General features: G+C 33.0%; 1 protein-coding gene across 2 annotated transcripts in view; it reads right to left on the bottom strand.

Moving 5' to 3' along the window:
* Dsg1 (desmoglein 1) overlaps window positions 1-16,505 on the bottom strand; it is a 36,983-nt gene that overhangs the window by 9,117 nt on the left and 11,361 nt on the right. For both annotated transcript variants that reach the window (XM_046428454.2, XM_046428453.2), the window contains 10 exons: window positions 16,345-16,500; window positions 14,445-14,589; window positions 12,504-12,670; window positions 10,676-10,810; window positions 10,208-10,393; window positions 7,760-8,019; window positions 5,941-6,080; window positions 3,691-4,074; window positions 1,071-1,204; window positions 699-771 (listed from right to left, as the gene is read on the bottom strand). In XM_046428454.2, the coding sequence (XP_046284410.1) occupies window positions 699-771; window positions 1,071-1,204; window positions 3,691-4,074; window positions 5,941-6,080; window positions 7,760-8,019; window positions 10,208-10,393; window positions 10,676-10,810; window positions 12,504-12,670; window positions 14,445-14,589; window positions 16,345-16,500 (1,780 nt within the window). The remainder of the gene's footprint in view (window positions 1-698; window positions 772-1,070; window positions 1,205-3,690; window positions 4,075-5,940; window positions 6,081-7,759; window positions 8,020-10,207; window positions 10,394-10,675; window positions 10,811-12,503; window positions 12,671-14,444; window positions 14,590-16,344; window positions 16,501-16,505) is intronic.

Here is a 16,505-nt window from a genome sequence, read left to right as displayed (position 1 = left end):
GGCCAGTTGTATTTATACAGTCTTGCCCCAGTACAAGGGGAAACTCCACGACATGCATAAAATCTTAGCTGAAAGCTTTAAAAGATTTTGACAGTGTTGAGTCTTTCAATTTAAGAAAAGATTTTAGATCAACACTGATATTGAGGCTAAGAATGAATCTAGTTTTTTTCTTTGTCATAATAAACTCAGAGCAACTTTGAGTCATTAAACAAATTATAGAAGATTGTATCCTTAATACATGAGCACAGATCTACTTTAATCAGGTTGTATTTTAATTTTAGTATGTATGTGTGTATATATGTGTATATATACACACACTTAAAATATATTTTGATATATATTTTAATTATATATATGAAATTTTCTCTGTTAGATAAAAATCTTGACAAAATTGACTCATGGTTATGATTCAGTACTTCCATTTATAGATGTCCTAATTTTGTCATCTCCTATGCATTGAGGAGGAAAATCATCAGTCGCCTATGTATGATTGAGGAAAATTTCAAAAATATATCACATAAGAATAATAATTATAGCAGGTTTACCTTTACCATATAATTTACACATTAGTCATTTAAAAAGGAATCATGTAAACACTTTTAAAGACAAATAAGGTCATTAAAATATAGTAACATATACAACCAGAGAGAACAGAGTTCCTTTTTAGTTATTTGAGCTGTTCAATTCTTTTTTCTTACCTGAGTTGTCAATGCATTCTATCATATTTGCATTAGTAGGTGGTATTGTTGGCACACAGACTGTGGTCATATCCTAAAAGACAGGAAGCAACATTTTCTCATTCTTATCATACATTTGTTTTATTCTCAAATTGTTGCAGATTTCCTAAAAAAATACTTCTTAGGAAACTTCTGAAATTCATTTAAAACATGATCCTCATATTGAAAAGCTTCTCTGTGGTTACTTCCATCTAATTTTGATGTACTTTCAATTCCCCTTCCTTTCCCCATCAGCTATTCCAGAACAAAGTATTACATAGACTGAGTAATTGTACCATCTTGGCTCATGTATGAAGACTCAGTTGAGTCCCTTTCTTACAGATTAGCACTTACCCGAGGTTCAGGCTGTGGTCCTTCTACTGCCCATGAGTGAATTGCTCCATCAGAACATTCAGGAACAGGTTCAAAGCCAGCTCCACCACCAGGGGCTCCTCCACATTCACAACAGATCAACAAAAACGGGACCACTGACAGTGGAAAGAGAGGAATACTGGGGTTAGTAGTGGGCCTTATTAAAAGAAAACAATCTGCTTTTTTATAATTAAACTTGAATTTCTAATAAAACTTCTGTTGATTTTTAAATTATTATGGAAACTTCAGAAAACAAACTAATGATCAGGTATCAAAGTAAATGTGAGCTTCAACAGACTACAATCAATATTAAAATTGTAAATAGTATTGCATGATTAAAACAGATGACCATTTTCCCTGTCACAGTATGGGAGAGAAGAAAGTCAGCTGGAGGTACCAGGCAATATGCTTGGTTCTTCTGTTTTCTCTTTCATGCCTTTAGTTATTTTTCTATTTTTAGATATACCTGCCTTTCTGTATTTCAATAACAAAATCTTACTTTTGCACCCAGAGATTTTTCCCATTAGGCTATTATTTCCCCCTACACAGATATCTTTTCTTTGAATTACTTTTACACAAAGAGAGATTATCATACTGTTTAACAGTGTGATTTCCTGTTAATCAATTGGAGTTTTCTCTTTCATCTATTTATCATCTTTTCATATAATAAAATATTTTTAAATATTTTTGAATAAATGGGTAGATGAAAGAAAGGATGTGTAAGTAAAAAAAATTGAGGAAAGAAGGAAGGATAAAATAAGGAAGCAAGTTAGCAAAGAAGAAAGATAGAACCGAAATAAGAGAAAAAAAGTAGAGAGTAAACTAAGAAGAAAAGAAGGGGAAAAAAAATCCTGTGTGCTTTGCTGTTTTAAAAATATGGTAGGATGGGAGAAAACTTTAAATCTAGAGGTATTGACTCAAAGGCCCATTTCTAATTTAAAAGCCTTTATTAACTACTGAAAGTTAATCAGCAATATAAAAACAAACTTATTTATTTATTTACACAGTTGTGATAATCACACTTGGGTAATCAAGTTACATTTATAAAGTAATACACTTTAAAGTATAATATTGATGGGTAGTCATTATGCCCAAAATTTAGAGACTGATCTTTTCTCATATATATTTTACATTATGTTCTGCAAATTTGTTAGCATTTTTACATTTTTCTTGCCTTGATTCATTTTGATGACATTTCATCCTTTTTAAAAACTTGTTCCCTCTTTCAGAGAACTTCTCCTGCTCACTACTTCAATACATTATGAGCCAATAAAAATGAACTCTTATTACTTACTATAGAAATTTCATTTTTTGGAGTATATTTTAGATAGAGACTCACTTTTAAGCTGTGTTATTAGCATGTCCAAACTCTCTGTGGTTTAGACAAATCAGTGTTGATTACAATGTTCAAAGGGCACTGTTATTTAAAGTCAGAGTAAACTTGGTTTACAAATAAGTTTGGTAAAAAAAAATGTATATTTATGACTGTTCATGTGTAAAGGCAAAGGAAGGTAGAAAACGTATTTCACATGTAAGTGCTCAGAATTCACATTTTGTGTGTGTTTTAATTAAATATGTGAAGTATCTTCTGATGTGAAGATTTTTATGATTCCATACTTGAAATGGGCAATGTTTGCATTAACTTAATCATACTTCACAATTTTCAACTTATTTATTTCAGAAGTTCCCCTTCATTCTCAGACACTTTAGCACATGGCCCATCTCTCCCCTACATTCTACCATCATCCAAGGCAGTGCTAAAAGCCACTGGAGAATCCACTGGATTGAACCTTGTGACTAGATTCTTGACTAGAGCTCTAGGACCACAGGATGTGCTGAGTGCCTTGTGTGGTTATTCTTTTCTGCTATCACAGCAATGTTGTGAAGTAAGTATCATTATTTTGCACATGAAAAAGGCAAGGTTTGGAAAGATTTGGCAACCTTTGAAAGATTCAGACAAGGAACCAGAATTCAGCCCTAGCTCTATTTGAGTCTCCATTTTATTCAACTATGCAGCCTCGGCATTGCATGAAATCCTTTCAAGATATTGCTCCTGCCTCTCTTTCTAGTTTCAACCCTGACCATGCTTCAGGAACACCCTTTATTTCTTCCACACGGGAGTCCTTTATTTCAGTACCTGGTTTTCTCATTCTTTGGGGTTTTTACGCATGGAATTTCCCCCCTCTTTGTATCATGTTCCTTTTCTCTTGTCCCTAAAGCTAACTCGTACTCATTTGTTAAAACTCAACTCAGAGTTTACTTATTTTAATGTAGCCTTTTCTGATTGCTTCAATAAATTATTTCTGATTGTCTTCACCCAAATAGATCCATTTGAACTTGCTTGTTGTGGCATTTTCCCAGCACATTGAGATTGACAACAAACAAATCTTTGCCTTCTACTGCACTATAAGGGGCCAAGAAGTTTTTTGATTTTTTTTTTCATTTTGTAAACTCAGTACCAAGCATAGACATTTCTTGGTGATTGCACAAAATCATAATTTGTAAAATATATTTCACCAAAGAATTAGAAAACTTTTCCCACCTCCCACCATTTTTTAAAGGGGGGGGGGGCACATATAAATAGAATTGTGGAAGTACTTACATCCCAGGACTAAGAATCCCATGATGAGTAGTCCAATACCCGCAGGACCAAAATGTACATTATCTGAGGGAATTCCTCGACCACCTGTATTCTCATTAGGCAAATACTCAGTCGATTGTCCATTGTCATTTCCTTGGGTGTTGGGAGTACCAGAATCAGTGGAACCATTCTCATTTGTGTTGGTACTGGTGTCTTCTCTTCCTTGGTTGTTATCAGTACCGGTACTGGTTTCAGTATTGGAACCTGTATCGCTGCTGGTGCTGGTACCACCATCACCACCACTGCTACTTCCACCGCTGGTACCACCATCTTCATTACTAGTTGTCCAGCCAGAACCTTGAAGGTCAATAATGACTGTGCCAGTGCAAGTTCTTTGAAGAGAATCTATAGTGATGTTCAAAACAGAAGAAATATTTTGTACATTGAGTGCAATAATGTTTGGATAAGATAGAACTATTTTTTGTGCCAATACCTCTTTCAATGTCTTTATTTGCATAAATTTAGTAAGTCATCCCTTGTCTGTGACTCAGTTTTTATATACAAATATTTTTATATTATTATAATTAACCTTATTACTATTACTCTTAATCCTATTATTGGATTATTCCTTTTTGGGGGGATTATTGCTTTAAATAATAAATAGTTGGGTACTACATAAAATTTGAAAAGTATAGAATTAGAGAAAGAAGTAAAATAAAATAAAAACCCATAGTAGTAGTTCCAAAGGCCCCCCCATGTTGATTTGTTCTGATGATATTTTGTCTTTAATTATGATGTCTGAACATTGCTTATTATTTATGTTACATTGATAAGATCATATAGCTCATTCCAGTTTATATTTTTTACTTTAAACTATAAGCATTCTTTCATGTCTTAATACACTTTTCACCAATATAGTTTCCAAAGGTTATATAATTTCATATCAAGTGGACCATGATTGACCTGCTTCATTGCCTATTGACTTTGCCTTCAATACTTAATTATTAAAGTTAGTGCTGTACCTAGCATCCCTGTGTATTCAACCTTTAACATTTAGAACTTCTGCTACAATTATTGGAAGTAGAACTATTGGGTAAAAATATAGGAATAATTTGAGTTAAGTTTTTCTCCCATTGTTGCTTGAAGATATTTATTCAGCCTCATTATGCCCTGTAATTTGGGGAATGTGGACAAGAACGTAAACGACATGAACACTGCTCTGATTTATACTGTATGTTAGATATAATAAACATTAAATTAACACCTATCTGTTAGCCATCAGCTAAATGTTTTTCATTTAATCGTGCCATTTAGTCCTCAAAATTATATGATTTAAAGAGGTTACTGCCCAAATCTGGCAGAAGGAAAAACTGAAGTTTAGAAGTTCTTGAAATTTTCCCAAGATTTAATTATGTCAAAGTTAGAACTTCTGACTATAAGTCCAGTGTCTTCTTCACTAGACAACAAAAAGGCAAATGATACATGACATTAATAAAAGAAATGCAGGTAATTTTGTTAGTGCTATTGTATAAATGTGAGCTCAGCTGTTTAACTTTTCATGGATATAATCCCAGACCTTGGCACAATGGTTGACCTTGAGTTAGAACTCAATATGTGCTTTCTGAACAAAATGGAAGCAAATGTCTGAAAGGGTGTCAAAGAGAGATTTGATCAATCTGATGTTAATGTCCATGCACTTTCACTCAACTGTGCTCATAGTATTGTGCTCATAGTATTGTTGTTGCTTCTGCTATTATTTTTGATAATTATCATCACATCATTCTAATTCAAAATTGTTATTGTCCCATTTCATAGAAGATTGAGGTATGGATGGGCTGAATAACTTCTCTAAGATTCTAGGGCTAGTAAGAGATGGTACAGGATACCAATGCATCTCACCTCAGGTCTCATGCTTTTAGGCACTGTATCATACTGCCTCACAGCATTAAAGATTTGAGTCTGTAACACCCTACATAATAACTTTTGTTTGAAAAGTGTTTTTTAAAAATATGTTAATGGGGCCTGGGGCTGTAGCTCAGTGGTAGAGCACTTGCCTCTCACCTGTGAGGCATTGGGTTTGATCCTTAGCACCAATAATAAATAAATAAATAAATAAATAAATAAATAAATAAATAAATAAATAAATAAAGTATTGTGTCCATCTACAAGTAAAAAATATTTTTAAAAATATACAAATGAAAATTTTAATGTCTGAGTATGTTCGCATATAGCTTTCTCTAGAAGAAAAATAATTTAAAATTGATTTCTTACCATCTATAGATAGAATTGTTCCTTGGTATTTTCCTCCAAGTCTGTCATATTGATCCTTGGTAACTCTGTTTCTTAAAGTGATGATGCCTGTTTTTGAGTCAACAACTAGCAGGTCAGCTGGATTATTTCCCATTACATATCTGTATTTGAAAGAAAATAATGTAAATCAATGTCAACTATCTTAACAAAAGACTGTTTAATCAAAAAATGTATTTCTGTAGTCAGTAGTAATAAGTCCTAGGTATAGATTGCAATGAGCTGAGATTTTTTTTCACAGTACCAGCTATATGGGGCCATTCAAATGGAGGCCAAAATTTAATTTAAGGAAAAAAAAAAAACAACTAAGTAAGCATTTCTGATGAATGTCTTTTTATGCTTATATGCTTCAGTATCATCTCCCTTGGGTGACAGCAAGACTATTCGGGAAGACCTAGATCCTGGGCTGCTCTAAGTCTATACTATTCTCTTATCAAAAAAAAAAAAAAAGTTCCTTAGCCTTCCTCAGCGTGGCCTGCACTCCCTCTCAATTTCCAGTCCTCCCCACTAAATTCACGATGACTTTGCGAGACGGCTTTTGAATTCCAAACTTCGTCCTTGCCTGTGCATCCATCTTATTCTCCTTCTCTCTCATCTTTGACCTCAGTGTTCTCCCCATTGACATACTTGTGAAACAAACACCGGTTATATAACTCCCTGTCTCAGGCATTGTGCTAAGCTTTAAGGACAGAACCTTCAGAAGAGGGGAGGATGCATCTGTCAGTGGATTTACTCCTGAGGGGTATGAGAAAGGTGATCAGCAATGGTGGTCCAGAGTGATGAGGTCGAGGACACAAGTGCTCACATGTGTGAGGAGAACACAGGAAAGAACTCTTAATACACCTTGATAAGGTCTTTTCTCCACTCTTCCTGATCATAGTCACATGTGCAAATACATGCACAGTTTTTTTTTTTTTTTTGTGTGTGTGTGTGTGTGTGATTAAGTAGAAGAGTTATACATACAGAGTTCTTAAACTTTATACTTTCTTTTCATTTTTTCTTTCCTTATTTATTTATTTATTTACTTTTTTTTGGTACTGGAGATTAAACCCAGGGGTGCTTTACCACTGAGACACATACCCCAGTTCTTTTGATTTTTTAAATTTTGAGACAGGGTCTCAAATTGCACTTGCTATCCTCCTGTGTCAGTCTCCTGAGTTGCTGGGATTACAGGCATGTACTACCACACCTGGCTTAAACTTTATATTTTCTTATATCAAATACTTTAAGCGACGATTCAGTAGTTAGCACTTTTTGTCATAGAGAGTTCTTAAAGTCTTTATAATATAGCACATTTTTCCTTAATATAACTAATGTTTTGTATCAAAGTTATTGACTAGCATTTAATGCTGGTAAAAGTGAAGAAAATAGTCAAAATGGGCTAACTAAATCTAATTTATTTCAAGCTGAGAAATTTTGTAATGTGAAAATCAGTTTCATAAAATCTTCCCAGGATCTAAGGTGAGATTGGGGTACTGTGGAAAACCAACGCCTATGGTAATTAGCTAATTGATTAATGAGATATATAAACACAGGCATATAAGAACTTTTCAGATATATTATTGCCACTTATCTTCACAGTTTCACATAGTACATTTTGCACAAATTTTTATATTTTCTTAAATATCCCAAGTAACAAATCAGCAGTTAGTACTTTTTGTAATTGAATGACGGTTTTAAAATAATGAAAATATTTTAATTCAGATACTTAAAAAAATTAAAAATAACATATGTACTTATGTTCAATATTTGGTAAAAATTAATTGGAAAATGTCATTCTTACCTAACAGTTGTTGAAGCTGAACCTGTGTCCAGGTCAGTAGCTATGAACTCTCCTACTTTATGATTTGCTCCCATATTACTTGTTACTGCAAATGTCTTTGAACCAGGGCGGAACACTGAGCCTTCCACTACATTTAACACAACCACAGAGATTGCAGTTGCTGTGAGTTTATATTGAGACATAATTGAATGATGAAATTCAGCTTTATTTCTAACTCCAATGCTAAGTTGCAGATTCTTCATTTCTTCATAATCTAAGGGCTAGAAAATACAGAGTGAAATAGTTTTACCATAAGAAAACATTTCAGGGCTGGAAATACAGAGTAAAATTGTTTTATTATAATAAAAAAATGCCCTTTTTATTAAAAATGTCAGAAGAAAGAGAAGTCCTTTGAGAATAATAAAAGTGATTTCTTTCCATCATTAAATACAAATGCATGCAAAACCAAATCTATTCTTACTTTCTTTGTCTTTAATTCAATGTAAAAAATACATGCAAACATAGTAAGAAGAAGTCTAGTTGTCCTACATCCATTGTTGAAAAAATTGCCAATGTATGGCATGAACTCTACCCATTCAATAAATTAAAAACTTAAAATAATACAGATGCTCAAAATCATGTATCTTATAGTGCAAAGATAATTTATGTCAGCTTTCATCATTTTACGTTTTTATTCATAACAAAGTATGGGTCAACTATATTGGAGATTTGATCATTACACAAGTTTCAACCATAAAGAATTATTTAGAAGAAATTTTACTTCTGCAAATGTGACTTTTTGATTATGTTGGGTACTGGACTATAATATTCATATTTATTATATGATAAAATTCCTATTTTTCTCCAACATATTCTAAAAAAATTAATTTTGTATTGTAAAATAATCAAGTAGTGAATTTCATTATGAAAAGTGCTGTCAAAATCCACAGCTCATAAAATCTACAAAACAACTATATCATTATGTCCCTATGTACCAAATAAAAAGATATTTTTCAGAATTTTTGCATGAGAGTAATTTAGATAAAAACAGAGATTCACACACTGATCTCTCCTGTTTAGCTAAAATTTTGAATTTTGGTCTTAATAGCAATTTAAAGAGTAGCTATAATAGCATATATGTATGTGCACATGACATACATAATTATCTCAACATAATTATGACAAAATATTTAGTATATATGATATTATGTTTGAGAAAACAATTATTATACTATATTCTGGATAGAGATATGAAAAAATATGATGAATAAATTTTTAAAGTAACATATTAGTTTATGGTACAATAGATGAGGATCCAATTTCCATAATATTGAATTGCTCATAGTATTATGGAAAGAATGTGAATTTCTTTTTATTTTTTATTTTTGGTACTGGAGCTTGAATCCAGGGGCACTTAACCACTGTGCCATATCCCCAGCCCTTTTTATTTTTTGAGACAGGGTCTTGCTAAGTTGCTTAGGACCTCACTAAGTTACTGAGGTGGCTTTGAACTTGTGATCCTTCTGTCTCAGCCTCCTGAGCCCTGGGTTACAGGTGTATGGCACTGCGCTTGGCTAAGAATATGAATTTCATAGCTAGAAAAACCTAGGTTTGAATATTGGCTGTACCACTTACCAACTATGAGAACTTGAGGAAGTTACATAGTCTACCTGAGCCTTAATCTCTTTACCTGCAATATGGGTCTAATATAATCTAATTTGCAAGGATGCTGTGAGAGATAAAGCAAAGCTAGTGCATATTTCAGATATTAAATCTTATTACTCTTATAGCACAAGGTGAAACCTTCACTATCAGCTCCTTACAAGTCAAATATCTATTTTTTCTTGTATTTCAGAGAAAATTTTACTGCAGGTGAATGTGGTAGATCATTAATATGAGGGGTGGGGAAATAAGAGAACACTGGACCAAATATTTATGTTTCTAACAGCCTTGGTCAGCAGCCACAGAAAGATGGGATTATGACAATTTTGTAATCCCAATAATTTAATTTTAATTTTATAAAAATGCATGAGAGGAATAAACAAATTTTAATTTACATGGTGAATATTCTTGGCATACAATAATTGACTTAGAAGGTTGAGCATGGGCACATTTTTTGAGCCCGTTAAATCTGCATTTAAACATTCTGAAAAGATTAATATTAAATATTAATCATACTTTGTTGAAAGTGTAAAATAAGATTTTCCTTTAAAAATGCTTTCAATTCATATTATCTTTTGGGAGTACTGTATTGCTAAACATAACTTCAAGTTAAAGTTCAATGCCTGTTTTTCTGAAATATTGTAAGCAGAAAAATTTCATATTAAAAAAATTTAAATCATTTATAATTTTAAAGCACAGTAATTCTTATTCTTTCACTAACTCAAGTGTGTAAAATGTTATTGTCATTTTAAACAATATTTTGAAAAAGATCAAGAAAACAAAATAAATAGGATAATTGCACTATACCTTGACAACCTTTAGAATTCCTACATTGGTTCTTTCATTCATTTCTATTTCAAACCAATTTCCTTCATTTCCAGAGATAAAAAAAATTACTGCCATCCAGTTAGCTGTGTATTCTTCATCCAAATCAATTACTCTAATCTGGAGCAGGTCTGAATGTAGAGCATTTTCTTCGATACGTACAGAGTACTAAAACAAGAAGTGGGGGGGAAAGCAAAAACACAAACTATGAGAGAAGAACTGTACTAGGCTTGTATTGATGTTTTAATATTATTCATTATTTAAAAATTATGTTATAATTTTATTTTTCATTGTTTAAATCTATTTTTTCCTATTGTATAAACAAATACAAAAAGTGTGTCTACATTTCAATTATGTTATTACACATATATCTGTAAATATAATTGTGCAAAATTTAAAATATACTGATTTTAAATTATTAGATTAAAAATTGAAAGAACAAGTACTTACGGAAGACATCTCCATATATGGAATGTTATCGTTGACATCCAGGATTTTAATATTGCATTCACACTCTGCTGACATGCCGTCTGCCCCACCATCTCTGTCTGAGCCTCTCACAGCAAGAGAATACTGGCCATATTGCTAAAAGTACACATTACAAACAATATCACACTTGACATAGAGTCTTTACTCTGTCTTACGTAAAGTTTTTCTAAAAGATTGACTCAGCATTTACAGAAGTCTATGATAGAGAGAGGGATAACACAGACTGTTGAAAAATCCACCAGTCTCACATGAGCCAATATGGAAGTGGCCACTTATATTCTCAGCATTATTTAAAAGAAGTGACACTTTTTTAAAGATCTTGTGTCTTTTTAATCATAATAGGTCCAGAGATGGAAAAAGTTGATAAATGATGAAACAGACCAGAATGATCAAGAGGAGAAAGATCAGACCAATGTTTACCAAAGATTTAAGACACAAAAATTCCATACATCAGCCCTTGAATAGGTGAGAAAAATAAAGGGAGAGAAACAGTTTGTATTTTGGGGAGGTGAAAAGTTGTGGCACTGGAGTTACTGATGATGTATCTATACTTGGTCCTATGCAATGGTGTTTACATTTTTAAAAGTTGGTAAAAGCTACAAAGTTTTTTTTTTTTTTTTTAATGAAAAATTTGGGTGTAACTTTAAGGCATTCCTTGTTAAAGACATCTTGATATCTCTTCATGATATCTTCTTAATGTCTGACACTCCTTTCTTAAAGCTCTTTACCATTATAGCTATTTTGATATTAAAGGATTCTCACTGGGATGCTTCAGAAAGTTTGAAGAGCTAAATAATCAATTTCTATTACTGATCATTTTCAAATGTGTAAAAAAGGAGATTTTGGTAACCTAGAAACTGATAGCATTTTTTAAAAATCTGAAAATAATCTAATTTATCCTAAACTTAAGAGTCATTAGTAGGGAGATTGTCATTTTGAAATAGCTATAATAATTAAAATTAAATTTAATTATGCTTCAATTAGAAGATAAAACATCCTCATTTGTATCCCTAATGCATATACAGATTTGATACATTCTATTTAAAGACTGTATTTCTTAAAAAATAAAAAAATAGGTATTTTAAAATTAAAACATTGCACCACATGATACAATGTAAGTCATGCAAGGGTGATTCTACTCTGTTAACAATTACGAGTCATTATTTGTAAATCAATGATTGGTTTGGGTGTTATTTAATTCCTATCTGTTATTTTGACCCTGTGATCCAGTTCTGAAAGTAAACCAGTAGGTGGGCTGCCAGTAGATGTTACATGGAAGGAAAAAAGAAAGAGATGGAGGGAGGAAGGTGGGGTGGGGTGGGGGATTAGAGTACTGCTTCCAAAGAATTCAAATTGTGCTAGGTTAAAGAAACAAGCTGGCTTCTTTGTCTCAATATTATATTCTTGGAGTCTCTACCATGATCATATGCACTGTGACTCACCAACATGGGACCAACAGCAAGTGTTTCTTATGCTTATTTCATTAAAGAGCACACCTTTTATTTTTTAATGGCGCTTTTATCTCTACGCAAATTTTATGTCCGTTTACAATACATTTTTCTTAAATTAAGGCAAATCCTAATCAATTGATGAAATGAAAGATGTTGGAATAAAATGTCATTGAATAATCCATACTTTTTTCAATTTACGTATTTTCTTGTTACCATTATGAGAGATGATTATATAACTAATAACTTCAAAACATTGTTTTCTTTCTCTCTCTCTTAAGTATTCTTGTTTTTAGAATCAGTTCCTTTGACTAAACACCCATTTGAGGAAAAAGAATTACCTCTCTGTCTAGAAAATTGTTCATTGTTCGAATTTCTCCAGTGTATCTGTTGATGATAAACATCGGTGAATCAGAAGGTTCCTGTCTTATGATCTTGAAGGCTATTTTTGAGTTCAAATTGTTTGGTTCATCTGCATCAGTAGCATTGAGTCTCATCACCAGTGTATCTAGAAATGAAGGAAAATAGATTGCAAAGAGACAATTTACATTTTTGCTACCGTATAGTATGTTACCTACCCAACAGTGTGTTAGTTGTTCCATATAATCTTAGTATCTTCCCTTTCTACTGCTTCAACACAACAATACCTTAGCGCCTTTCTTTGCCCTTGTCTTAATAAGAGATCGCATTTTACTAGAAGCTCAGAGATTCCTGAAGCTAGCAAACAAAGGAAGTGTATTATTCTGGATTTCCATTTCTTATTTTAGTACAACTTCTTCTTCTTTAGGATGTTTTGTTTAGGTGAAACAAAATGATATTAAGACCCAATCAACTTTTTCCTGACTTTCACACTTTGCAACTAAATCATCTGGTCCTAAGTTTCCACAGCTGTAAATAGAGATGATGGTAATATATTTTTGTTGAGATCAGACAAGATTTAAATAGCTAATGAAGTTCCTATTGGATATTCACTTTTATTAAATATATATTATTATTGTTTGGGGCTGGCTTTGAACTCGCTCTCGATCCTCTTGCCTCAGCCTCCTGAGCCGCTGAGATTACAGATATGCGCCACTGCACCGGGCCTTATGAGTGGTTTTAATGAAAGGTGCTATAGACTATGAAAAGCTGCAAGTATTCATTTATAATCTAGAATTCTTTTCTACCTTCCAAACTGTTTCAAAAAAGTTTTTCTACAAGTAAAGCAGGGCATTTCTTCCCATCTCTCTCCCTTCTTTTCTTTCTCCCTTTCTTCATTTTAGCATAGTTTAAAAAATGTTTAGCATAGTTTAAAAAATGTAGGTAATTAACTAATTATATGTATATAATGTGATATCAGTGCAACTATTGAAATAAGTGAAGAAATCAGGAAAGATGGCCTGATATGGAAATATGTTCAAAATATATCTAAATAAAATTGCATGGATTAGTATGTATAAGGTTACTACTTATGTCCAAAAGCATGTTTATTTATGTTTATATAATTACAAAACATGTACCTAGTACAGATGTTAAAGTTGCCTCCAAAGAATGATACTAGGGAGAAGAAAAAATAGATTCCCATTTCCATTTTAAATTTATTTGAATTTTAAAAATTCAAAGTATAGATATAGTATTTAAATGAATAAAAGTAGAATGTGAGGACTTATAGAATTTATAAGAAGTTATACTATTTGAAGATTAAAAGTTCCTATGTAAATTGAAGTTTTGACTTCAAAGGAACAACCTTATCTGTTCATGTGTTTAGGCCACCCTTTAATGGCATGATAAACAGCTAACATACTTAGGTACCTTATGTATTTGGCAGCTAAACACTGCCCTAAACAATGATCCACAAAGAGACAATGGCTCCTTGAGACTGTCAAAGTCCTTCAGGTAAGTGCTCTAACTTAAATATCTAACTTAAAAAGAAACATGATGATCAGAGGGGTGAGACTGCCCTTCAACACAGCCAAGTTGGGAGACTAAATGTTCATCCCTATGCCCCTGCCACCACTTTGGAAAATGTTCTTGGAATTTGTTAGGAATCTTCTACAGAGCCAGTGTATGAGTCACATAAATAACTCCTCCTCATTGCCTTGGAGCTGCTTCTTGTAGATGATAGACTGGAGCTACTTCTGTAGTTGAAGGGAAAGCCTTTCTGTTCAGAATGCTTTTCTATGGGCTGTCTCTAAAATCCGCCATGTTTACCTTGATGCAGTTTAGTCTGTAGTTGCCTGGAAGTAAAGAGTGATCTGGAAGCCAATATGTTCTTGTTTACTTTAATAAAGTAGACTACTTACTTGCATTAGAATTTTCTTCTATTTGTCCTACAAATGTAGACATGGAAAACACTGGAGGATTGTCATTTATATCCAAAACCCTGACTCTAAGCTCAAGAGGTCTCTCCAAATCTTGGCCCATTGAATTGAGAGCTCGGCAATAGATCTAGGAGAGAGAAAAGAAGAATAATTATATGGTGAAAGACATACGTATTAAGTTCTGACTTTTTTCGGGGGGCTTGATACTAGGTACTGTCGGAAATTAAAAGATAAGACATATTATTACCATCATTTTATACTAGATATAGGCACACTTATATAATCAACAGAGAAGGTGAACATGAACACAAAATAATAATTAAGAGAAGGCAATATGATAAGATATATAAAGGAAGAACAAAAATACTATGACTTTGTAGAAGAATGTGATGATTGAGGTAGATCTTGGAAGAGAGTTTCAACAGATGGAGCTGGGAATTGGCAAGTGTTCCAAACAAAGAGATTCTTAGAAAGGAAGAAAAGTAGTGATGCGAATGCTGTGTTTAAAATTAGGAACAGGAGCGATTGGGAGTGGGGTTGATCACATGGTAAAGGAGTCACATGGGAACTTTGAAGAAATGTATAGTAGGCCTTTTTTCAGCAATAAGAAAATAGTTTTTTTCTGAACCATATATGAATGACTATGGCCCAAGAACATGGATTAAAGTCTCCCTGAATGACATGTTTTGAAATGTAGCATTCTAAAGTTAGGAGCCACTGTGGGGGTGTTTGCATTATTATTATCTGCAATGTGCATAATGCTGATATTTACTATTTCATATATGTGATACATTTTGTATAAATGGGGATTGTGTGTCAAGAAAAACTGATACATTAGTTGGCTGATTTGGAGTTTGTGGGGATACACTGTGGAAGAAAAGGCAGGAATGCAGTTTTGGAATTGAAGGCAGATATGGAATTAGAGTAGTCATAGGACTAAGCCATATGAGTGAGATCAGCAAGTGCAGATTGCTATTTGAAGGCCTTTTTTGGATATGAATTGCTGATATTTTAAGAGATGAGATTACAAAATCAAAGAAGAGTTTATTTAAATTTTTTTTTTTTACTGTAAGTATTAATAGGTGTTGACTATAATGATAGATATAAATGGAAGCAGCCAATGGGACAAGCAAAAGATAAATGAAAAAAAAAGTTGATGGAATAAGGCTCTTGAAGAAAGAGGCAATTATGGAACAATGGGAATATCTTGGCTTCGGCGTGGGGAAAAGCAGAGACTTGACTCTGCTTTTGGATTTAATGAAGAACTTTTCTGATCTGGAGGAGAGAGAATTAATTGTGGGAATTTGTGTTGGGTGGCCCCAGCCTTTTTAAGCTGGTCTCAGAGTCAACTGCTTAGGGGGAAATGAAGTTGAAGGTTTGAAGAGAGAGGTGCTGAAGCTCACGACAGCTCCTGCAAGAAATGGAGGGCAATCCAGGTAAGGATGAAAGAATTTCCAAGGCTCATTTAGAGCTCAGGTGCATTTGAGCAAGGTGAATTCATAATCAAATTGTAACACATTTGATTATAAATTCATATTTAATATTAATAAATTAATAGTATCAGAACAGAATCCTTCAGTAGTGGCATTGGAATGGAAAAGAACCAACATTTTCAACTGAATTATTTTAAAAAGGAGTAAAAGTTAGATACTTGTTCCTTCAAATAAATATTCTAGTTTGCCACAGGGGCTGAGTAGACACTGGTATTTTTGCTAACGCTTAAGTGAATTCCTTTCTCTCTTAATTTCTCTGTATTTATTGGGTATTGAGACTCTTGATATCAAGTCAAGCATCGATCTGAGTTTGAAAATTTCCATGAACAATTTAGGCCTGAACATACACACACACACACACACACATTCATTAGATAAAACCCACTTACAATGAAATAAGGAGTGACCTCTCGATCGACTATGGATGTTATATTAATTTCACCAGTTTTTTGGTTAATAATGAAGATTCCATAAGGTGGTTGATCAATTCCTACTCCAGAGATGCGGTATGTAACTTGCTGGTTGGCAGCACAATCTGAATGAATCTGCA

Source organism: Marmota monax, unplaced genomic scaffold, assembly GCF_021218885.2.
Source record: "Marmota monax isolate L192 unplaced genomic scaffold, Marmota_monax_Labrador192_F-V1.1 WCK01_AAM20220418_F8-fsc00031, whole genome shotgun sequence".
NCBI classification, from domain to species: domain Eukaryota; kingdom Metazoa; phylum Chordata; class Mammalia; order Rodentia; family Sciuridae; genus Marmota; species Marmota monax.
Note: the sequence above shows the minus strand (reverse complement) of the source record. Positions and strands in the feature narration are given on the sequence as shown.